The following is a 25,820-nucleotide window of genomic DNA, read 5'->3' as shown; positions in this document are numbered from 1 at the left end:
ACTCAGCTCCGGTCTGGAAGGGAAGCGAGCCGTGCCAAAGCGGGCGGAGTCTGAAAAGCTCTGCCTATCCTCCGGTCGTTCCTAGTTACCACAGCCAGAAGGTCATAAACCTCGTTTATTTCTAAATCGGATCTTCTTAAAATGTGATTTTAAACCTAACCACACTGATAACCACACCCTAACCTTGAATTAAGACCAAAAAAACTAAATTTTAGTTTCGATGAATTTTTACGATAACCTAACGGACAATACTCACGTTGTGACGGTGGTAACTAGTGGAAACCCTATCCTCCCTCCCCCGGCGGAGGTGTACGATCGTGGAGTCGAGCAAGAGAGCGTGATTATCTGGCCAGAGAACCACGGTGTTGCTCCGGACTGAGAACTTCACTGCGACTCGCCAGAGCCCAAGTTTGCAACGAGACGGCCGCGGCCACTGCGAGAACAGTTGGCTTGAGAAATCACCGCCTGTCTGGATAGCCCGCATAGAGGCCGACATCCCGTTACTTGCCGAATACAGGACTGGGAACGACTGCAGAATAGGACCCGTCATAATAGGAATATTTATCGGCGTCTGCTCGGCTATTTCTCCCAGAAATGGACGGTTTCGCCGGCAGTTTGGGTAAGTTATAGACGAACTCAAGCCTATTAATAGAATTCACATAGCAGACTGGAATGTATTATAGACAATCTTAATGTACAGGCTACACGTGTCAGTGCTTTATTAAACCAATGGAGTTATCGTTGTAACAGATGTTAACGTTGTAACAACCGGAATTCTGACATCCAGAGGTTGCCTGCAATGTGTTAAAGTGAAAAACATTAACGTTATACGAGTGTCCTTATTTTATTGTTTTGCTTTTCTGTGCTGGATATCACACGTAGGCTTCACTTGACATAGGCTACTAAATACCGCAATAGGGTTCTAAACAATGCGAGGGATATTGTGCTATTCTGTTATACGCACTCGGTTGTGCGTTCATGCTGTATCTACGTCAATTGCCATTTATTGCTATGGCAAGGAGTCCTTTGAAACCGCCCGAAACAAAGACTTGTGGGTTGAAGAAACGATTCGACGGGAAATTATTTATCCAGTCAGTCTGCCAGTGCGCGTAGGATCGTGTGTGTGTGTGGAGAGACGGAGACAGACAGACAGAGGGAGAGACAGACAGAGAGCCAGACAGAGAGAGAGCAAGGGGACGTGTCAGATGAGTGGCAGTCCAAGAAGGGGGCCTTCCAAAGGTTCTAATATAGACCTACACAATGACATTATAACTGACTGATATTCTAACAAAATTACTTAAGCTTCCTCTTTAGGTACCAGGCAGGTGACTATCCCAAAGGAATGTAAATGATTAGAATATGCACAAATAAGGTGTGTGCTCCAACTTCCTTATTATAAAATGTTTATGAATCTCAAAGACTGATCGGCTATGTAAACAATAATACAATATCCTACAGAATACTGTAAATTCTGTAAATTGCACACCCCATAGGAAAGCTAGTCACAGATGGTCAATAAAACACCTGAGTTAACTGCAGGTGACTTCCGACAGTGTTTCTCTTTGATTACAGAGGTGATGCATGGCGTCAGTTGCTCTCAATGTCACTTAAATTCTTGCTGTTGTTGGGCTGCATGTGTGCATAGTTTCGCTTTCTTGTGTTGCCTTGGCGATGCCACAGGCAATTATGGCAGTGGGAGTCAGTGTGTGTGTTTATGCATGCTTGATATAGAGTGAGTGGTGGTAGTGTCATTCTGTCCTTGTCCTTCCCATTTAAATGAGAGTCTCTCTCTCTGTCTCTCTCTCTCTCTCTTTGTGTGAGCGTCTCATTCCCTCCCTCAACCTTCATGTTTGAATGCGGTAAAGTTAAAGGATGCAGACTTTAGCCAAGCCCTAGAGCACTGCAGAGGAAGAGGAGAGGGTGCCCACGCAGCCTATGAGGATTTGGGTGCATAGCACGCCACGGCATACATGCCCAGTCATCATACCCGCTCTGCAGTGTCCGTATGCTGTGCCAGCCTGTTCTCATCACCTCAACACTTACTGTAGTGCTGAATTAGTCAGTGCAACACACACACACACACACACACACACACACACACACACACACACACACACACACACACACACACACACACACACACACACACACACACACACACACACACACACATTGCTTTACATAGAGTACTATTATGCAATCACTTATGATATATTTACAGTAGAGACAGACATATGCCACGTAGTTTCATATCCACACTGCACTCAGGGCATAAGCAACACACCATGTCACATATGTGCCCACAGTGTAAAGAAACTTGTATCTGCTTGACCCTTTCAAACATATATGTAATGTCACTTTATGGGATTTCTTTTGCCTGCATAGGAAGGATCTCTCTTGCACAATAATTGACTGTGACATTTGTAAGCAGAAGTGGCAGAGCACCAGGTTTGCAGGGGCATTGCAGTGATAGATATGGGTGCAGCTGTAATGTATTGTTTAACTGGGTATTGATAGTGTGTCGTTGTTGTTGAATTAAATGAAAGATTCACACCACTGCTAAAATAGGATCATGCTCTGGTTGGTAACCTTTGCTGGAAACCCACAAAGTCAGAGGACTTAGTTATTTATATAAGCAGCATCATAAATGTACTTCAGTAGTACTTTGTGTCAGTTGATTCATGTGGTTGTATGTACTGGGTGTGAGTGTGCCACTGTGCCAGGCCAATGCCAAGGCAGTTAACGGGGCTCCTACACTTTTAGAAAAAAGGTTCCTGATAGAATCAAAGAACCCTTTTATAGGGTTCTTTGATCAGAACTAGAGGTTGACCGATTAATCGGAATGGCTGATTAATTAGGGTCGATTTCAAGTTTTCATAACAATCGGAAATCGGTATATTTGACACCGATTTTGCCTTTTTTTTTTTACACCTTTATTTAATCTTTATTTTACTAGGCAAGTCAGTTAAGAACACATTCTTATTTTCAATGACGGCCTAGGAACGAACGGTGGGTTAACTGCCTCGTTCATTGGCAGAATGACATATTTTCACCTTGTCAGCTCGGGGGACACAATCTTGCAACCTTACAGTTAACTAGTCCAACGCGATAACGACCGACCGTCGCACTCCACAAGGAGACTGACTGCCTGTTACGCGAATGCAGTAAGCCAAGGTAAGTTGCTAGCTAGCATAAAACATATCTTATAAAAAACAATAAAAAATAAAAAAAATCACTAGTTAACTACACATGGTTGATGATATTATCTAGCGTGTCCTGCGTTGCGTATAATATGACTGAGCATACAAGTATCTAAGTATCTGACTGAGCGGTGGTAGGCAGAAGCAGGCGCGTAATCATTCATTCAAACAGCACTTTCTTGCGTTTTCCCAGCAGCTCTTCGTTGTATGTCAAGCATTGCGCTGTTTATGACTTCAAGCCTATCAACTCCCGAGATTAGGCTGGTGTAACCGAATGAAATGGCTGGCTAGTTAGCGCGCACTAATACTGTTTCAAACGACACTCGCTCTGAGCTTTGGGGTGGTTGTTTCCCTTGCTCTGCATGGGTAACGCTGCTTAGAGGTTGGCTGTTGTGTTGTGTTCCTGGTTCGAGCCCAGGGACGAGCGAGGAGAGGGACGGAAGCTATACTGTTACACTGGCAATACTAAAGTGCCTATAAGAACATACAATAGTCAAAGGTTAATGAAATACAAATGGTATAGAGGGAAATAGTCCTATAATTCCTATAATAACTACAACCTAAAACTTGTTACCTGGGAATATTGAAGACTCATGTTAAAAGGAACCACCAGCTTTCATATGTTCTCATGTTCTGAGCAAGGAACTTAAACGTTAGCTTTCTTACATTGCACATATTGCACTTCTACTTTCTTCTCCAACACTTTGTTTTTGCATTATTTAAACCAAATTGAACATCTTTCATTATTTATTTGAGGCTAAATTGATTTTATTGATGTATTATATTAAGTTAAAATAAGTGTTAATTCAGTATTGTTGTAATTGCCATTATTACAAATATATATATATATTTTTTAATCGGCCGATTAATCGGTATCGGCTTTTTTGGTCATCCAATAATCGGTATCGGCGTTAAAATCATAATGGTCGACCTCTAATCAGAACCCTAGAGGTTCTTTACTGAACCAAAATGGTTCCCTTAAGAACCCTACATGTTGCCATTTATGAATTGTTGCTACTACTATTAAATAGTAATATTGAGCTAAGAATATAATTGAATAATGGACAAAAGAATATCAGCGTAGTTTTTGAATTTATTGTAATTATATGCAAAAAGCTTGGAAATATGCACTGTGTTTGAATAATGGCCCACGTCAACTCTGTCTTTTTGAGCCGTTTCAAAAAGGATCATAGCTTTCACCTGGATTCAACTAGTCAGTCTGTCATAGAAAAGCAGCTGTTCTTAATGTTTTGTATACTCAGAGTGGATAGTGTGTAAAAAGTAATGAACTACCCATCCCGGATCCGGGAGCGTGACTACACCCTCAGGCTCATTACCATAACGCAACGTTAACGATTTCTAAAAATCGCAAATGAAATGAAATAAATATGCCTGCTCTCAAGCTTAGCCTTTTCTTAACAACACTGTCATCTCAGATTTTCAAAATATGCTTTTGAACCATAGAAAATCAATCATTTGTGTAAGAGTGTTGATGGCTAGCGTAGCATTTAGCACATAACATTTTCACAAAAACCAGCAAAGGAATCAAATAAAATAATTTACCTTTGAAGAACTTCAGATGTTTCAATGAGGAGACTCTCAGTTACATAGCAGATGTCCAGTTTTTCCTGAAAGATTCTTTGTGTAGGACAAATCGCTCCGTTTTGTTACTACACATTTGGCTACCGAAAGGAACCGAAAATTCAGTCACCAAAACCGCAAACTTTTTTCCGAATTAACTCCATAATATCGACCGAAACATGGCAAACGTTGTTTGAATCAATCCTCAAGGTGTTTTTTCACATATCTCTTCATTGATATGCCGTTCGTGGTTTTTCTCTGAATCCCATGGAAAAATACCAGCACCTGAGTTTTGCGCATCAATTTCCACGCAGGACACCATGTGGACACTTGGAAAATGTAGTCTCTTATGGTCAATCTTCCAATGATATGCCTGCAAATACGTCACAATGCTCCAGACCCCTTGGGGAAACGATAGAAAGGGTAGGCTCATTCCTGTCGCATTCACAGCCATATAAGGAGATGATGCAAATCGGAGCCTCAGAAATCCTGTTCATTTCCTGGTTGCAGAAACATCTTGGTTTCGCCTGTAGCATGAGTTCTGGGGCACTCACAGTGAAAGTCTTTGCAGTTCTGGAAACGTCAGAGTGTCTTCTTTCCAAAGCTACCAATTCCATGCATAGTCGAGCATCTTTTTGTGACAAAATATTGCGCTTAAAACGGGAACGTCTTTTTATCCAAAAATGAAATAGCGCCCCCATAGGCTTAAGAGGATAATGATTAACTAGGTTATTGAATCATCAAGACTTATTATACATAATTTATTATAAATAATTCATACATACCTCTTCTCAAATCAGCAACAGTCTTCTAATGGCTTCATGAAACAGGCTAGTCCCCTCAATTGTGTCCACACTGAAATACTGAAAACAATAAACAATTATCTAATTGCCAATGTCAGGCTGGGTCTGTAGCTCTATTTGGGATATCCCGTAATAAAAAAAATATATTTGAAAGAGTTACCCGGCTAGCTTGTAAAGTGGTGGATTAAAAGTAGCCTGTTTAGCTAGCTAGCTTACTAACATGTTCAAATTCTCATAATGTTTTAACTATTTATCTAGCCTATAGTTTTATCATATTGCTTTGTCATATTTGAATTAAATAAGCAACTTTGCTTAACATAACCCTCCTGTTTTAATTAATTCTGTGTTCCCGGTCCAAAATGACTTCCCTATTTATAGCTTATTATAAATCCATAATAATACATATATTATCACCTGATGTTGTGTTAGATCTTTTTATCCACTTAAGTTTGTGAACATTACAAGTTTCAAACTTCTATTTGCTATTCATGGCCTGTAGGCCTCATTGACCTGAGCTCATGCAACTCGTTTTTGAGTAAAGAAAGCATAATGAATGGATTATTGACCATAACAAATACGCAGATAAAACATTGTGCTATTTATCAGTCGACTTTGTTTCAAAGTTTAACAAGGACTCTCCTCCTCACCAGTGTCATGGTCAAAGATATGATCAAGAGCCTCACATACAGTATATCGTTTGGTCATTGTTCTGCCACAGAATGAATTGTGAGCAAGTCCTCAAAAAAGCTGCAAGAAAAGTTATATATATTATTGAAACAATGGTGCGATTGTTTGTGAGAATGCCAACAGATGTGGTTCCCGGGGGAAAGATTCTATTGGGGAAAGGTTGCTATGGAAGCCAAGAAGGGGAGTGAGGTGTGTGTGTGTGTGTGTGTACAAACACACATGCATGTGGAGGTCTGGGAGATGAAGTGTCCATCTGATGAATGGGCATGTGCCTGAACTCAATTTGATACACTAATTGTGGTCTCACCCATTCATTTCTAATGAACGGTCAATTTTGACAGGGAACACAACAGGTGTACAAAAGTTAAATAAAACACCCAAAATGTAATGAAAGACATCAAAATGTATTTTGTGTGTTCAGATGCCCTGTATGGACAAAGTCATGAAACCTCATGGCAATCAGATTAAATGAACTATATTTTTCAGAGAGAACTTGTAAATCGGTCCAATTCGACCAGAACACAGCAGGAGGGTTAATACATAGAAAAATAATGTGCTTATGGTTAAACTACTTGCAAGTTGGTTCAACCACCATCCTCTTGCATCATCATGCTGGAATGGATTGGCTGTTGGTTTTTGAATTCAATTTTGAATTGACCAAGCCAAAAGGTTCTATATAGAACCCCTTTAAAAAAAAATAAAAAAAACTTTTTTCCATAATGTTAGACTGAATTAAATAAGAATGTTGACTTAACGTGTAGCGACATAAGAAGCCAAATGAGTTTTTCCATCAAAGTAATTTTTATTGCGAGCTAACGTGAAGTAATAAAGGAATTTGCATATGTCATGAGAACATATACCTTGCCCTTATTAAACTCCAGAAATCAACATCCATTGATGGAAAATGAACTAGTTTGACTGCTATCTGTTTGAGTTATGACAGTTGGACTGGATCTCGAATTCTCGACGCAGGAAACACTTTGACGAGCTTCAAAAAACAAATGTTATTTTCTGGCAATCGTGGTTTATTCTGTGCCAGATGTTAAACAAACCATTCTAAATGGATAATGTAAATGATTAGGCCTATTTGGGTGATTGACTTGTCATTTCTTCAACTTGTGGCAATTTCGAGGTAAGAAGTGTTTGTGTTGCCCAATAGCCTATAGGTTCATGCTGGAATAGGCTACTGAGGATGCGGTCGTAACTTTAGTCACTGGTTCAAATATTAATAACATGAATTAGCTTGTAGCCTAATCTGACAGACTGTTACGAATAATCTATCGCAGCCATTATAATAGCTGAGCGCAACTGCGGTAAACTGTGACCATGATCACAATTCATAACTTCCAATTTAATTAACTAAACATTAATAACTGAATAATGAAGGCTACAGCAGCAATAAACTGAAGGTATTGGTTTATTACATCTGTTCACCAGCTCCAGGTAGTCTACACAAGTGGCACAAATTGATTTGCAACGACTCCAGTGATATCGCATCAAATGCAGGCTACAGTAGCCTACAATAGCATAGATGCAAATGTATCATTCTCCACATTTTAATGTCAGTTTCATTGGGAACTTTTCCCATAACAGAAGCACGCAAATGGAGTTCCATTTCAAATTTCCTCTCGAGACCCAGCAACTGAGCATGCACAAATCCCTTAACTCGCTTGATACGGTTTTCCATAAGCAAAGTTGTCATACCTCTTCCAAGTGAATTTATCTAATGCGCTCTAGTGCGCCCAAAGTTGATTTAAACGGTTTTCCAGTGTGTTTGTCGCCGTTATTTTGTTGACGTACATCAGTTCTAGCGGTTTATTTTTTTTCTGTAAGAAGGGTTTAAGAGTGTCTGCTTTTATGAAACACATTATTTCCTTATTTTTCTCATTCTAGCTAGAGTACCATTTACTTTGCAACAGCACAGGTTTGTATGAACCGTGTTGTTTGCCAATCAGACCTCAGCAACAATGTTGCAAAGTAAATACATGTTTTTAGATTTTTTTTTGCTAATGAAGTCAAAATGAAATGTAGAAATGTCAAATTTACATAAGTATTCACACCCCTGAGTCAATGCATGTCATCACATTTGACACTCACACGTGTGAGTGTTTCTGGGTAAGTCTCTACGAGCTTTACACACTTGGATTGTACAATGTTTTGTATATTATAATTTTTTAAAATCCAAGCTCTGTCAAGGTGGTTTGTTGATCATTGCTAGACAGCCATTTTCAACTCTTCCAACAGATTTTAAGCCAATTTAAGTCAATACTGCAACTACAAGCATACCCATAACATGATGCAACCACCACCATGCTTGAACATTTGAATAGTGGTACTAGGTGATGGGTTGTGTTTGCCCCGACCATACCATAATGAGAAAGTAAAAATGTAGATTTTTGATTTTTTTTGTAAATGTATAAAAATTATGAAATATCCCATTTATATGAGTATTCAGAACCTTTACACAATACTTTGTTGAAGCTCCTTTGGCAACAATTACAGCCTCAAGTCTTCTTGGGTATGATGCTACAAGCTTTACACACCTGTATTTGGGGAGTTTTTCCATTCTTCTCTGCAGATCCTCAAGCTCTGCCAGGTTGGATGGGGAGCGTTGCAGCACAGCTATTTTCTGGTCGCTCCAGAGATGTTCGATCGGGTTCAAGTCCGGCCTCTGGCTGGGCCACTCAAGGACATTCAGAGACTTGTCCTGAAGCCACTCCTGTGTTGTCTGCTGTGTGCCAAAGACCCCTCAGACATCAATACTCCGTAGCCAGCTGTATCAAAAGCGTTGGCCAAGTCAATAAAAATAGCAGCACAACATTAATTAGAATCAAGGGCAATGGTGACATCATTGAGGACCTTTAAGGTTGCAGTGACACATCCATAATCTGAGCGGAAACCAGATTGCATACCTGAGAGAATACTCTAGACATCAAGATAGCCAGTCAGTTGATTGACACGTTTGACACTTTTGATAAACAGGGCAAAATAGAAATAGGCCTATAACAATTAGGATCAGCTTGATCTCCCCCTTTAAATAAAGGACGAACCGTGGCTGCCTTCCAAGCAATGGGAACCTCCCCAGAAAAGGTGAGAGAGGCTTGGCGATGATAGGGGCAGCAACTTTAAAACCTGTTTGGGCTAGGGGGCAGCATTTTAACTTTTGGATGAAAAACATGTCAAAATTAAGCTGCCTGCTACTCAGCCGTAAAAGCTAGAATATGCATATAATTAGTAAATTTGAATAGAAAACACTCTGCAGTTTCTAAAACAGTTTGAATGATATCTGTGAGTATAGCAGAACTCATATGGCAGGCAAAAACCTGAGGATAAAATCCAAACGGAAGTGGGAAATCTGAGGTTTGTAGTTTTTCAACTCAGCCCCTATTGAAGATACAGTGGGATATTGGTTGTGTTGCACTTCCTAAGGCTTTCACTAGATGTCACGCGTCCTTAGAACGTGGTTTGATGCTTCTACTATGAAGAGGGGCTGAATGAGAGGGGAATGAGTCAGAGGTCTGCCAGCAGTCACGAGCTCAGTCACGTGCATTCACATGAGGTAGCTCCCGTTCCATTGCTATTCTACAGACATTGGAATTCTCAGGTTGGAACATTATTGAATATTTATGATAAAAACATCCTAAAGATTGATTCTACACATCGTTTGATATGTTTCTGCGACCAGTAATATAACTTTTTAGAATTTATGTCCGACCTTTCCGCTGGAAAGGAGGAGGTATATGGACATATATATGGACATAAATGATGAACTTTATCAAACAAATCAAACATTTATTGTAGAACTGGGATTCCTGGGAGTGCATTCTGATGAAGATCATCAAAGGTAAGTGAATATTTATAATGCTATTTCTGACTAATGTTGACTGCGCAACATGATGGATATTTATTTTGGCTGGTTTGGACTCTGAGCTCCGTACTCAGATTATTGCATGGTATGCTTTTTCCGTTAAGTTCTTTTGAAATCTGACATAGCGGTTGCATTAAGGAGAAGTTTATCTAATGTTCCATGCATAACAGTTGTATTTTCATCAACATTTATAATGAGTATTTCTGTAAATTGACGTGGCTCTCTGCAAAATCACTGCATGTTTTGGAACTACTGAACATAACACACCAATGTAAAATGAGATTTTTGGATATAAATATGCAATTTATCGAACAAAACATACATGTATTGTGGAACATGAAGTCCTATGAGTGTCATCTGATGAAGATCATCAAAGGTTAGTGATTCATTTCTCTATTTCTGCTTTTTGTGACTCCTCTCTTGCTGGAAAAATGGCTGGGGTTTTCTGTGACTTGGTGGTGACCTAACATAATCATTTGTGGAGCTTTCGCTGTAAAGCATTTTTGAAAATCAGACACGGTGGCTGGATTAACGAGAATTGTATCTTTAAAATGGTGCCTAATACTTGTACGCTTGAGGCACTTGATTTATGAGATTTCTGTTGATTTGTATTTGGCGCCCTGCAATTTCATTGGCTGTTGGCGAGGGGTTCCGCTAGTTCCCAGGCAGGTTAAAGAAGAAAGGGTCAGATGTTTTTTTGGGGTCAAGTTTCAGGAGCTCCTTTAGCACCTTGGACTCAGTGACTTCCTGCACGGAAAAACTTTGTAGCGGGGGAAAAATAGGGAGGAGCATCGGGGATAGTTGTATTAGCAGGGGTGGGAGATGAGGAAATGTTGGACTGGCAAGGAGGCATGGCTGAAACAAATAGAAATCCTGCCTTAATCAAGTGGTGATTAAAGAGCTCAGCCATGTGCTTCTTGTCAGTAACAACCACATCATCAACATTAAGGGACAGCTGTGAGGAGGAGGGTTTATTCTCCAGATCTTTAACAGTTTTCCAGAACTTCTTGGGGTTAGACCCAGAGAGAGAACTGCTTCTGAAAGTAACTAACTTTGGCCTTCCGGATAGCCTGAGTGCACTTATTTCTCATTTGCTTGAACGAGAGCCAGCCAGCCTGAGTATGCATGTGCCGAGCGATTTGCCAAATGCAATTCTTGAGGTGGAGTAACTCTGCAAGATCAGGGTTGAACCAGAGGTAAACCAGTTTTTAATTATCGTTTTCTTTATGGGGGTGTGTTTGTTAACAATACCACTGGAAATATACAAAAAGAAGATCCAAGTGTCTTCTACAGAGGGGATCAAGCTGATTCTATACCTTTTTACAGAGGCCAGTTCATGAAGGAAGGCTTGCTCATTAAAGTTTTTTAGCAAGCGTCTATGACAAATCAGGAGAGGTCGTTTCACTGAGGAGCCATTACAAACACAGCCTGTAAAACAGTGATCACTAAGGTATCAGTCGTGTTTTCTGTAATGACATATCAGGATTATTTGTGAGGATAACTTCGGGGAGAGTAGCCTTTTCCGGGTGTTTGGAGTCATACCTTGTGTGATTGGTAATAATCTGAGAGATTTAGGGAGTCCCATTGCTTTAGGACTTGTTCAGGTGGTTTTAAGCATGTCCCAGTTTAGGTCACCTAGCAGGACAAATTCAGACTAAGTGTAAGGGGCCAGGGGAGAGCTTAGGGCAGGTAGGGTACAGGCCGGTGCTGATGGAGGACGATGGGACCCAGCAACTGTAAACAAAGAGCTATTTGAAAGTTTAAATAATTGCTTGAACCAAATCAAATTGTTTGGGGACAGACTTGGTAGAGGCAACCGAGCACTGAAGGTGATCCTTGGTAAAGATTGTCACTCTGGCGAGAAGTGGTTAGAAAAGGATGGGAGGCCAAAAGTCAGTGTAACCAATGGAGAGTCATATTCCCGAGTGTGGGAACAAAGTCTGTCCCACGGTTGGGTAAAGAAAGTTCATATTCATCAAAGCTTGCAGGAGTCATGAGGCAAGTAGCAAAATGCACAAGAAAACAATTTAATATATAACAACTTGGGGCTAGCCACTAAGTTTAGAGTCACTCGCCCCAACAGTGAAGTTGTATCTGGTCTGTCCTAGCAAGCCTGGCAGCCCTTAACTCAGCATTCAGTACTATTTTTAATGCATATTTTTCTTGGCTTTCAATGCAGCACCAGACCAAACACTATGCAATCAGTTCCAGGTTGGAGGGTGTCCTCCGGTCTCTGCTGTTTGTTTGCTAGAGCACCCTCCGTATAGCTTGGAAACAGGAATCCTTGGTAGCAGTAATCTATCCGGTTAATTTTGGCTAAAATTAGGTTGTAGGTTTGGAGTTTTGATCTGGAGCGAAGGCCATGTTGTGGAGGGTAGCATCCTGCATATGTCTCTGCCAAAGAATCCAGGTTTATCTAACTCCAAATCTATCCTTTTGTAAAAAAACATGTAAAAAAAATGTGAGAGCTCACAAGCAGCTCTGCCTCTTTCTAAATAATGAAGAGTCTTGGTGGTTCCAAAAATCTTCCATTTAAGAACGATGGAGGCCACTGTGTTCTTGAAGACCATCAATGCTGCAGAAGTTAGTTGGTACCCTTCCCCAGATCTGTGCCTCGACACAATCCTGTCTCGGAGCTCTACAGACAATTCCTTCGACTTCATGGCTTGATTTTTGCTCTGACATGCCCTGTCAACTGTGGGACCTTATATAGGTGTGTGCCCTTTCAAAATCATGTCCAATCAATTGAATTTACCACAGGTGGACTCCAATCAAGTTGTAGAAACATCTCAAGGATGATCAATGGAAACATGACGCACCTGAGCTCAATTTCGAGTCTCATAGCAAAGGGACTAAATACTTATGTAAATAAGCTATTTCAGTTTTCCGTTTTTAATACATTTGCAAATATTTCTAAAAACCTGTTTTCGCTTTGTACTTATGGGGTATTGTGTGTAGATCTATGAGGACATTTTTGTATTTAATCCATTTTTGAATAAGCATGTAACGTAACAAAATGTAAAAAAGGGGAAGGGGTCTGAATACATTCCGAATGCACTGTATAACCTTATTTAGTAAAGGGTTCTTTAATCTCATCCAAAGAACTAAAAGGTTCTATATGGAGCCCCAAATAACCTTTTTTTCTAAGAGTGTAGGCCTGAAAGCGAGCTGGGATGGCATCAGAGGGCCCCTGCCGCTACTCTGATACCCTTCTGCACCCAATCAGAACTTTTACTATCAAATAAGAGGTTAAATGTGGAACCTCCAGGAGCTAGGTGGTGGTGTTCACTCCCTGCTCCCTTGCCTAGTACCTACCCCATGCCCCCTGTCCCATTCACATGCTGCTGACTAGTGTTTGTGTTCGGGGAATATCTATTATGTGAATGTTAAGATCATATTTTGGGACAAAATCAGCACCGCTAGTGTTTGTGTTCGGGGAATATCTATTATGTGAATGTTAAGATCATATTTTGGGACAAAATGGTATATGTGTTTACACCTGTTTACACCTACAGTGTAAAATATAATATATCAAATATTTTCCCTCTGAGTGAGTATAGGTCAGTGTGGCATTGTTCACTGCCCCACTACACTGAACCCATGTGTGTGTGTGCATGCCCCAGATCCAGTGCTGCACTAAAGACAACCAGAGGATCAGGTTACAGAATTCCTTCCTGGTGAAAGTGGAGAGGGAGAGAGAAAGAGCAGGGAGAGAAAGAGCAGGGAGAGAAAGAAGGAGGGAGAGAGAGCAAAGATCCGGAGCGGGATGCACATACTCCAGAGCGGTTCCAGATGCAGGAATGTCGCCTCCCATCTTCCCACATTTTTCCCTCTCCATAACAATGTATTACATTACTGCTGGAATTAAAATAAATAAGACTCTACTGCTCAACCTTGTCAGGGCTTTGAGTGGTTATATGAGACTGAGAGCAGTGTGGACAGACAGACACTCAGTCAGTTGCCCCAGAATTGTCTGCACTACTTAAAGGCAGACAGATGCTACCACCAAATGGACATGCAGTTGACCGGGGCAGCTTTAGCAGGGGCAGACATTTGATGAACCGACACGTTAGAAAGGTGGCATCCTAGGATAGTGCCATGTTGAAAGTCACTGAGCTCTTCAGTAAGACCATTCTGCTGCCAATGTTTGTCTATGGAGATTGCATGGCTGTTTGCGCGATTTTTTAAATTTTTATATACCTGTCAGCAATGTGTGTGGCTGAAATGGACAAATCCACAAATGTGAAGCGTCCACATACTTTTGTATATATGGTGTTCTTAGTCATGGTTTTAGAGGATGTTTTTGTGGTATTTTCCAACTTGATTGTGTGCATATGTATTTGTTTATGCAGCTGCAGGGCACGTGTTGGAGGTCCTGTCTGTTACAGCGGTTGTGTGTATGTGTGTGGCATGGTACATGTGCTGGATGTTTGTAAACATCTGTGCAGATGAATGGGAGACCTGCACAGCCTTTGATTCTGCCTTTCTTTCAACATGTTTCCGCTCTTACTGTGAACAGATGATGGAGGAGGGAGGGGGAAGATGGAGGGAGGGGAAAGATGGAGGGAGGAGGGACAGCTTGGAGTGCTTCCCAGAGACCGACTGCTGGGCGTATGTTCTTTGTTTTACTAAAAGTTGTGTGTGTGTGTGTGTGTGTCAAATCAAATGTTGTTGGTCACATACACATGGTTAGCAGATGTTATTGTGAGTGTAGTGAAATGCTTATGCTTCTAGATCCGACAGTGCAGCAGTATCTAACAGGTAAAATTAACAATTCCACAACAAAACCTAATACACACAATCTAGTAAAGGAATGGGATGAGAATATATAAGTATAAAATATATGGATGAGAGCGACAGAGCGGGAAAGATGCAATAGATAGTAAAGAATAGATAGTGAAGGATACAGGATATACAGTTGAAGTCTGAAGTTTACATACACTTAGGTTGGAGTCATTAAAACTTGTCGGTTAGGAGATCTACTTTGTGCATGATACAAGTAATTTTTCCAACAATTGTTTACAGACAGATTATTTAACTTATTATTCACTGTATCACAATTCCTGTGGGTCAGAAGTTTACATACACTAAGATGACTGTGCCTTTTAACAGCTTGGAAAATTCCAGAAAATGATGGCTTTAGAAGCTGCTGATTAGGCTAATTGACATCATTTGAGTCAATTGGAGGTGTACCTGTGGATGTATTTCAAGGCCTACCTTCAAACTCAGTGCATCTTTGCTTGACATCATGGGAAAATCAAAAACATTGTAGACCTCCACAAGTCTGGTTCATCCTTGGGAGCAGTTTCCAAACCCCATGGGACCACACAGCCGTCATACCGCTCAGGAAGGAGACGTGTTCCATCTCCTAGAGAGGACAAATTTTGGTGCAAAAAGTGCAATTCAATCCCAGAACAACAGCAAAGGACCTTGTGAAGTTGCTCTGGTCTGATGAAACCTCTGGTCTGATGAAACAAAAATAGAACTGTTTGGCCATAATGACCATTTATGTTTGGAGGAAAAAGGGGGAGGCTTGCAAGCCGAAGAACACCATCCGAACCGTGAAGCCCGGCGGTGGCAGCATCATGTTGTGGGGGTGCTTTGTTACAGGAGGGACTGGTGCACTTCACAAAATAGATGGCATCATGAGAGAGGACAATTATGTGGATATAATGAAGCATCATCTCAAGACATCAGTCAGTAAGTTAAAGCTTGGTTGCAAATGTGTTTTCCAAATGGACAATGACCCCAAGCATACTTCCAAAGTTGTGGCAAAATGGCTTAACCTGTCTAGGACTGGGAACCCCGTTCTGGAACACCTTTCCGCTAGCGGAAGCCCCCGCAACAGCCAGTGAAAGTGCAGAGCGCCAAATTCAAAACAACAAAAATCTCATAATTAAAATTTCTCAAGCATACAAGTATTTTACACCATTTTAAAGATAAAATTCTTGTTAATCCAGCCACAGTGTCTGATTTTTAAAAAGGATGTACAGCGAAAGCACCACAAACGATTGTTAGGTCACCACCAAGCCACAGAAAAACACAGCGGAGTCACAAACAGCAGAAATAGAGATAAAATGAATCACTAACCTTTGACGATCTTCATCAGATGTTACTCATTGGACTTCATGTTACACAATACATGTATGTTTTGTTTGATAAAGTTCATATTTATATCAAAAAATCGGAGTTTACATTGGCCGGTAACGTTCAGTAGTTCCAAAACATGCGGTGATATTGCAGAGAGCCACATCAATTTACAGAAATACTCATAATAAACATTGATAAAGATATGACTATTATACATGGAACTTTAGATAAACTTCTCTTTAATGCAACCGCTGTGGCAGATAAAAATTTTTATAACTTTATTGCGAAAGCAAACCATGCAATAATCTGATGTCATGACTGTCCTGGTCAGGTTACAGGAGACCACAACCCTACAGATTATCTCTCAGACAAATTCCTTTTGTCCTGTTACTATGGAGAACCAGCCTCAGAACATTAACCTGTTGCGACGAGCAATCCCGTATCCGGGAGCGTAATTATAGCCTCAAGCTCATTACCATAACGCACCGTTAACTATTCACGCAAATGAAATGAAATAAATATATTGGCTCATAAGCTTAGCCTTTTGTTAACAACACTGTCATCTCAGATTTTCAAAAAATGCTTTTCAACCATAGCTACACAAGCATTTGTGTAAGAGTATTGATAGCTAGCATAGCATTAAGCCTAGCATTCAGCAGGCAACATTTTCACAAAAACAAGAAAAGCATTCAAATAAAATCATTTACCTTTGAAGAACTTTGGATGTTTTCAATGAGGAGACTCTCAGTTAGATAGCAAATGTTCAGTTTTTCCAAAAATATTATTTGTGAAGGAGAAATCGCTCCGTTTTGATCATCACGTTTGTCTGAGAAAACCCCCCGAAAATTCAGTCATTAAAACGCGAACTTTTTTCCAAATTAACTCCGTAATATCGACAGAAACATGGCAAACGTTGTTTAGAATCAATCCTCAAGGTGTTTTTCACATATCTATTCGATGATAAGTCACTCGTGGCAGTTTGGTTTCTCCTCTGTTCAAAATGGAAACATGCACGCACCTGGAGATTACGCAATAGTTTCGACGGAGGACACCGAGCGGACACCTGGTAAATGTAGTCTCTTATGGTCAATTTTCCAATGATATACCTACAAATACGTCACAATGCTCCAAACACCTTGGGGAAACGACAGAAAGTGTAGGCTCTCTCCTTGCGCATTCACAGCCAAATAAGGAGACATTGGAACACAGCGCCTCAAAAATCTGGCTCACTTCCTGTATGAAATGTCATCTTGGTTTCGCCTGTAGCATTAGTTCTGTGGCACTCACAGACAATATCTTTGCAGTTTTGGAAACGTCAGAGTGTTTTCTTTCCAAAGCTGTCAATTATATGCATAGTTGAGCATCTTTTCGTGACAAAATATCTTGTATAAAACGGGAACGTTTTTCATCCAAAAATGAAATACTGCCAGAGGTTCAAGAGGTTAAACATGAAATAAAGGGACTTTGGAACAATGGTTTCTGTCAGCCAGAATGGTGGGCATGACGATAGATGGAATATGAAAATGTATGTCATTTTTGTTTTGTTATTAAAAGGTTAATAGATGACGTTATTGTACGAAAACATTGTAACGTCAACAGTTTACCTAGAATATGTTTGATGTTTATACATTGTACGTTGTATGGAAAATGTCCAAATCAAAGAGAATGTTTTGGTAAAGATGAAATGTGAAGTTGTAAATGAAATGTGAAGTAAATAAATACTCAATACTTAATTTGGAAAATAGAAACTCAATAAAAACTTATTTTCCAATGGTGCCTCATGTTAATGATTCAGTTAATCACGCAATTCGAAGCTTTTAATCAATGAGCAACTGTTGTCACATTAACTAATACAACGTCACTACACTGAGTACAGCCTTTAGACAACAAAGCAGCCAAAAAGATACCCGCCATATTGGGTAGTCAACATTACTCAGAAATAGCATTTAAAAAATGTACTTACCTAAGATGATCTTCATCAGAATGCACTCCCAGGAATCCCAGTTCCACCATAAATGTTTGATTTGTTTGTTAATGTCCATCAGTTATGTCCAAATATCTTCTTTTGTTAGGGCATTTGGTAAACAAATCCAAAAGCGCGTTCAGGTCGCGCTGAACGTCGGACGAAAAGTTCTGTTACAGCCCGTAGAAACATGCCAACCTAAGTATGGAATCAATCTTTAGGATGTTTTTAACATAAAACTTCATTAATGTTCCAACCGGACAATTCCTTTGTACAAATGAAGTGGAACGTAGGTACCTTTCACGTGAGCGCGACAGACCGAGGCTGTGGCACTCTGTCAGACCACTCACTCAAAGAGCCCTTATGAGCCCCTCCTTTAGAGTAGAATCCTCAAAACAGGTTCTAAATACTGTTGACATCTAGTTTGAGCCTTGGGAAGTGGAAAATAACTCATATCACCCTGTATCTTCAATGGGGGCTGAGTTGAAAAACTACAAACCTCAGATTTCCAACTTCCAGGTTGGATTTTTTTCTCAGGTTTTTTCCTGCCATATGAGTTCTGTTATACTCACAGACATCATTCAAACAGTTTTAGAAACTTCAGAGTGTTTTCTATCCAAATGTACTAATTATATGCATATTCTAGCTTTTACGGCTGAGTAGCAGGCAGCTTAATTTGTGCACGTTTTTCATCCAAGCTACCCAATACTGCCCCCTACCCCAAAGAAGTTAAGGACAAGAAAGTCAAGATATTAGAGTGGCCATCACAAAGCCAAACAATTTAAAGGCAATTCTACCAAATACTAATTGTATGTAAACTTCTGACCCGCTGGGAATGTGATGAAAGAAATAAAAGCTGAAATAAATCATTCTCTCTACAATTATTCTGACATTTCACATTCTTAAAATAAAGTGGTGTTCCTAACTGACCTAAGACAGGGAATGTTTACTAGGATTAAATGTCAGGAATTAAAAGACTGAGTTTAAATATATTTGAGTTTAAATGGCTAAGGTGTATGTAAACTTCAAACTTCAACTGTACATATGAGGTGAGTAATGCGAGATAAGTGGCATTATTAAAGTGACTAGTGTTCCATTTTAAAGTGGCCAATTATATCAAGTCTGTAGGTAGGCAGCCGCCTCTCTGCTAGTGATGGCTGTTTAACAATCTGATGGCCTTGAGATCTTCTATCTCTCTGTCCCAGCTTTGATGCACCAGTACTGACCTCGCCTTCTGGATGGAAGCGGGGTGAACACGTAGTGGCTTGGAGGGTTGATGTCCTTGATTAACTTTTTTGCCTTCCTGTGACATCGGGTGTTGTAGGTGTCCTGTAGGGCAGGTCGTTTGCCCCGGGAATGCGTTGTGGAGACCACACCACCCTCTGGAGAGCCCTACGGTTGTGGATGGTGCAGTTGCCGTACCAGGCGGTGATACAGCCCGACAGAATGCGGGTTTTCGGTGACAAGCTACATTTCCTGGTTCTGGTTGTACCTAGTGATCACTGGAGGATATGCGGTACCACTGTTGCGCCCCCTTCACCACACTGTCTGTGTGCGCGGACCATTTTCAGTTTGTCGGTGATATGTACACCGAGGAACTTAAAACTTTCCACCTTCTCCACTGCTGTCCCCTCGATGTGGATAGGGGGGTGCTCCCTCTGCTGTTTCCTGAAGTCCACGATCATCTCTCTTGTTTTGCTGACATTGAGTGAGAGGTTATTTTCCTGACACCACTCTCCGAGGGCCCTCACCACCTCCCTGTAGGCTGTGTGTGTGTGTGTGTGTGTGTGTGTGTGTGTGTGTGTGTGTGTGTGTGTGTGTGTGTGTGTGTGTGTGTGTGTGTGTGTGTGTGTGTGTGTGTAATTTGCTCATTAGAGGTACTGCGTATCCTCCAGTGATCACTAGGTACAACCAGGAAGTAGAGCGATTTCCCCCCAGTGGCATCTAGTGCAGATTTCCTGCCCACAGTTCACCAGGGATATACTCACAAACTAATGCATGCGTGCACACACACACATTTTGTTATTATATCCTCGTGGGGACCTAAAATCAAACCATTAACCCTAATTGTAACCCTAAACCTAACCCCTAAGCTTAAAATAGGCTTTGTCGTCATGGGTGAGTGAGAATTGTCCTTGTTTTATTGTCCTTGTGGGAACTTTTGGGGATTTTAGGTCCCCACAAGGATAGAAGAACCAAGACACAGATACACACCAGTGCGAATATAAGAAAATCCAATAAAAGTTCCTTGGTCAAACACACCAAGCCCTGCCCCCTGTCACTCAAGCAGGCAGCAAATCAAATCAAATTGTTTTAGTCACATGCGCTGAATACAACAGGTCTTAGGTAGACCTTACAGTGAAATGCTTACTTATGAGCCCCCAACCAACAATACAGTCAAAAAAAAACTGGATAAGAATAAGAGATAAAACAAACAAGTAATTAAAGAGCGGTAGTAAAACAACAATAGTGAGACTATATACAGGGGGGTACCGATACAGAGGCAATGTGCTGGGGCACCGGTTAGTTGAGGTAGTATGTACTTGTAGGTAGAGTTATTAAAGTGACTATGCATAGATTACAACAGAGAGTAGCAGTGGTGTGATGAGGGGGGGGGGGGCACTGCAAATAGTCTGGGTTTCCATTTGACTAGATGTTCAGGAGACTTATGGCTTGGGGTTAGTAGCTGTTTAGAAGCCTCTTGGACCAAGACTTGGTGCTCTGGTTCCACTTACCATGCAGTAGCAGAGAGAACAGTCTTTGACTAGGGTGGCTAGAGTCTTTGACAATTTCTAGGGCCTTCCTCTGACACCACCTGGTATAGAGGTCCTGGATGGCAGGAAGCTTGGCACCAGTGATGTACTGGGCCGTACACACTACCCTCTGTAGTGCCTTGCGGTCGGAGGCCAAGCAGTTGCCATACCAGGCAGTGATGCAAGCAGTCAGGATGCTCTCGATGGTGCAGCTGTAGAACCTTTTGAGGATCTGAGGACCCATGCCAAATCTTTTCAGTCTCCTGAGGGGGAATAGGTTTTGTCGTTCCCTCTTCACGACTGTCTTGGTGTGTTTGGACCATAACCGTTCGCTGCAGCTGTACATAGTCTATCGGTAAATAGCCCACCCAATTTGACCTACCTCATCCCCATACTGTTTTTATTTATTTACCCTTCTGCTCTTTTGCACACCAATATCTCTACCTGTACATGACCATCTGATCATTTATCACTCCAGTGTTAATCTGCAAAATTGTAATTATTCGCCTACCTCCTCATGCCTTTTGCACACAATGTATATAGACTCTTTTTTTTCCTACTGTGTTATTGACTTGTTAATTGTTTACTCCATGTGTAACTCTGTGTTGTTGTCTGTTCACACTGCTATGCTTTATCTTGGCCAGGTCGCAGTTGCAAATTAGAACTTGTTCTCAACTAGCCTACCTGGTTAAATAAAGGTGAATTAAATCAAATATTTTTTTTGTTGTTTGTTGGCGATGTGGACACCAAGGATCTTGAAGCTCTCAACCTGTTCCACTACAGCCCCGTCGATGAGAATGGTGATGTGCTCGGTCCTCTTTATCCTGTAGTCCACAATCGTCTCCTGTGTCTTGATCACTTTGAGGGAGAGGTTGTTTTCCAGGAACCACACGGACAGGTCTCTGACCACCTCCCTATAGGCTGTCTCGTCGTTGTCGGTGATCAGGCCTACCACTGTTGTGTCATCGACAAAGAACACAGTTCCTCGGTGCTATTTATTCTCTCAACAAGCTGTCAATTCATGCACTCAACAAGAACAATGTTTTTTTCCACGTTGCTTCTAAATATGAATCAACGGCATGTTCTGAATCAGATGGCCTATTCTAAAATCTTTGCCTAAATGCAACATCTATCTCCCGAGTGGCGCAGCGGTCCACTGCATCTCAGTGCTAGAGGCAACACCCTGGTTTTGAATCCAGGCTTTATCACAACCGGCCGTGATTCAATAGGGCGGCACACAAGTGGCCCAGCGTCTCCCGGGTTTGGCCGGTGTAAGCTGTCATTGTAAATAGGAATTCTTTACTGACTTGCCTAGTTAAAAAATCTTTCAATGAAAAAGGGTCCGATGGGGAAAAACTGACCAACACTTATGTTCCTACCCTGTCATAACTCCTACCTGACCTTTTCATTTGTCAACTACACCAACCATAGAATTTGAATCATCTTTCTATTTATATCATTCCAACAGTTCACCTAAGTTTTTGTTGATCTGTATTGCAGGTGAAATTGCAATATTTGGTTGAAAAATCGCAATTAGATATTTTGCACATTTTGTGCAGCCCTACTAACAACCTGGTAACTTTACCAGTATATGCAAACATGTGGTGGCACAGGAAGAAAGGTAAAGTCATATCTTCTTCAGGAGATGTGCTTAAAAAATAGCAGGATTCATATAGGCCCAATGTCGGCTATATCTCAATCAATTAAAACATCTATCTTATTGGTGCTCCTACATTTCGTGGTTGACCCTAACTTTTCTAAGTTAGGAGCACTTGAAAGCACTGGATATACGTCTCCCCAGTCCCCCTTTTAATGCGGCCTTGAGGTTCTGATCCCCTCAGTTACTTGCAAGACCAGCCAGGAAGTGGAGGAGGGGACAGGGCAGAGAGTAGGGAGAAGGGGATGGGAGGGGCTAGGATGGAGGGAGGGTAGATGGGAAGGGTAGAGGGGTGCAGGCAGGTTATGTGTTTTGAGGGGCGCGTGGCGACTCTCTGTGGGGTATCTCTTATCAGGATTAGGCAGGGATGTGATGCTAGTGGAGGAGGGAGCTGTGTGTGTGTGCGTGCAGATAACAGAAAGGGGGGTAGGATTAGAGGGAGCCAGATCACAGGGAGGGCTGCAGGATAAGGGGCGATGCATGTGTTTTGGGGTTACAGGAAAGGGGGTTAGGGTAAGACTACAGTATCAGTAGTATTCACAATTGAAGGCATTTATTTGAGTTTTAGTCATATGAAAATGATACCACATCAATAATTGTATTATGTTGTTCTGTTTCCAGTAATGCAGATAATTTTCCATATGGTTACTGTAAATGCACATTAGACATTTGGATTAACATAATTACACTGATATTATTTGTTAGGTCATTCAATTAATTCCATGGTGTGTGTGTGTGTGTGTGTGCATTTGTGAGTGTGTGTGTGTGCAGTTCTTTGAGGTCATCAATCCACTAGACTGAAAGTAGGTTACAAACCTCCTCAGTACCGCACTGGGTTGGTCCATCCATAACTCTTCTACTGTCTGTTTGCCTTAGTCTTAATTGATGGCGGTGCTGCAGCGGTTTCTGGTGTTCCCTGTGCTCCTGTTTGTATCAGTAATCCTGTGCATCCAGACAAAGCAGGGCAATCCTAAAAGCCATTTATCCAGGATTAGACAACACTTTATGTACCAGCGAACCAGAGAGCATTCTGGCACCGCGCGGCGGCCTGGGTGACAACTATATTAGTGTGTGACTGACGGTTAGAGCAGTTAACAGTGTGGGTGTAAGGACCTATTTGCACTACGAGAGAGTCTGAGGAACGAAATGGGGAACATTTCTACTTTTCAATTCACATGACATCCTTGGCTGGCAATGTGTCATTTTTGGTCCGCAGCTCAAATTGAACGTAAATATCGCAGTAGCCACAAGCCAGTTGGCACAAACCAGTGGTGCAGTGGAGGGTATACACAGGTACATGGCGTATACCCACTTATTTATCAGTGGGCATTGCGTATACTCACTTCTTAATCCCCACGATGCATTTCAACGTAGTGGAAATGGTGGAACAGATCAGTGTGCACACAGCAGTACAAGTGCAAATGTTCCAAAAGGCAATTTGCAAAAGGCAATTTGCGTGAAAACACTGTTTTAAAATGCTCCGTTTCAGCTATTATTATTGGTCTCCCGAGTGGCACAGCAGTCTAAGGCACTGCATTTCAGTGATAGCGGTGTCACTACAGACCCCCCCCGATTCCAGGCTGTACCACGACCGGCGGGATTGGGAGTAGCATAGGGCGGCGTACAATTGGCCCAGCGTCATCCGGGTTTGGCCAGGGTAGGCCGTCATTGTAAATAAGAATTTGTTCTTAACTGACTTGTCCAGTTAAAAAAAATGTTTAGATGATGAGCTGTCCTCCCTTCAGCAGCCTCTACTGCAAACAGTGGTAGGTGCATGTGCACTTGAATTAAAGGGTAACCTCAAAAGTGTAACTTTGAGAGCAAAAACCTGGAAAAAAATGGAAAAATCTGAAACCTGTGAATTTCTGACTCATTTATCTGTTTCAATAGTAGGCCTACTTGTACAATACAGCTTGTGAGTTGGCCTGAATGTGTAAAACTAATATGGGATTTATTATTTTTCCTCATTCAGAGTGTGTATCACTGTTTCTCATAGAATTTTCTCCTTTTCTTCACATAAACATGTTGATGTTTATCTGAACCATAGCTAGAAGGGAGCTCTTAGGCCTACACTAGCTACCATATTAAAGTTACCTTAGAACAGTGGTTCCCAAACTTTTTATAGTCCCGTACCTCTTCAAACGTTCAACCTCCAGCTGCGTACCCCTCTAGCACCAGGGTCAGCACACTCTCAAATGTTTTTTGTTGTTGCCATCATTGTAAGCCTGCCACACACACACTAGAGGTTGACTGATTAATCGGAATGGCCGATTTAATTAGGGCCGATTTTCAAGTTTCCATAACAATCGGACATGGGTATTTTTGGGCACCGATTTTGCAGATTTTTAAAACAATTTTTTAATAACTTTATTTAACTAGGCAAGTCAGTTAAGAACACATTATGATTTTCAATGACGGCCTAGGAACGGTGGGTTAACTGCCTTGTTCAGGGGCAGAACGACAGATTTTCACCTTGTCAGCTCGGGGGATCCAATCTTGCAACCGTACAGTTAACTAGTCCAACGCTATTCATTGAAAATTGTGAATAACTCGCCACAGGTTCATGAGAAGGGTTTGCTTGAAAGGAGTCTGTCTTAAATCATTTTCCATACACGTGCCTGTATTTAGTTTTCATGCAAGTGAGGGCCGAGAATCCATCCTCGCATAGATACGTGGTTGCAAAGGGCATCAGTGTCTTATCAGCGCGATTTGCCAAGGCAGGATACTCGTGAGTGCAGCCCATTCCAGAAGTCTGGCAGTGGCTTCGGATTAAATTACATTTTCACAGAACAGCTTGTTGCAATTTCGAGGAGGCTCTCTTGTTCAGATATCGGTAAGTGGACTGGAGGCAGGGCATGGTGGGATAACGAATCCAGTTGTTTCTGTCATCCATTTCGGGAAAGTACCTGCGTAGTTGTGCACCCAACTCACTCAGGTGCTTCGCTATATCACACTTGACATTGTCCGTAAGCGTGAGTTCATTTTCACACAAAAGAAATCACACAATGATGGAAAGACCTGTGTGTTGTCCTTGTTAATGCGGACAGAGAAGACCTCCAACTTCTTAATCATAGCCTCAATTTTGTCCCACACATTGAATATAGTTGTGAGTTCCTGTAGTCCTAGATTCAGATCTTTCAGGCGAGAAAAAAACAAATGTGTAGCCCTGTTGGAAAATATAAATGGACTGTTTGAAAATGTGAAGAATTATTATTGTT

General features: G+C 41.3%; 1 protein-coding gene across 3 annotated transcripts in view; it reads left to right on the top strand.

Moving 5' to 3' along the window:
• Positions 1-243: 243 nt before the first annotated feature.
• Positions 244-25,820, top strand: part of eml4 (EMAP like 4) — a 108,008-nt gene continuing 82,431 nt past the window's right edge. The window contains exon 1 of one of the 3 annotated variants that reach the window (XM_031823399.1): positions 244-619. In XM_031823399.1, coding sequence (XP_031679259.1) covers positions 595-619 — 25 coding nt within the window. In that variant the 5' untranslated portion in view covers positions 244-594. The remainder of the gene's footprint in view (positions 620-25,820) is intronic. The other 2 variants (XM_031823402.1, XM_031823401.1) reach the window with 2 other exon arrangements.

The sequence above is a fragment of the Oncorhynchus kisutch genome, linkage group LG4, assembly GCF_002021735.2.
Source record: "Oncorhynchus kisutch isolate 150728-3 linkage group LG4, Okis_V2, whole genome shotgun sequence".
In the NCBI taxonomy this organism is placed as follows: Eukaryota; Metazoa; Chordata; class Actinopteri; order Salmoniformes; family Salmonidae; genus Oncorhynchus; species Oncorhynchus kisutch.
The sequence above is the reverse complement of the archived record's forward strand: the minus strand, read 5'-3'. Positions and strand labels throughout refer to the sequence as shown.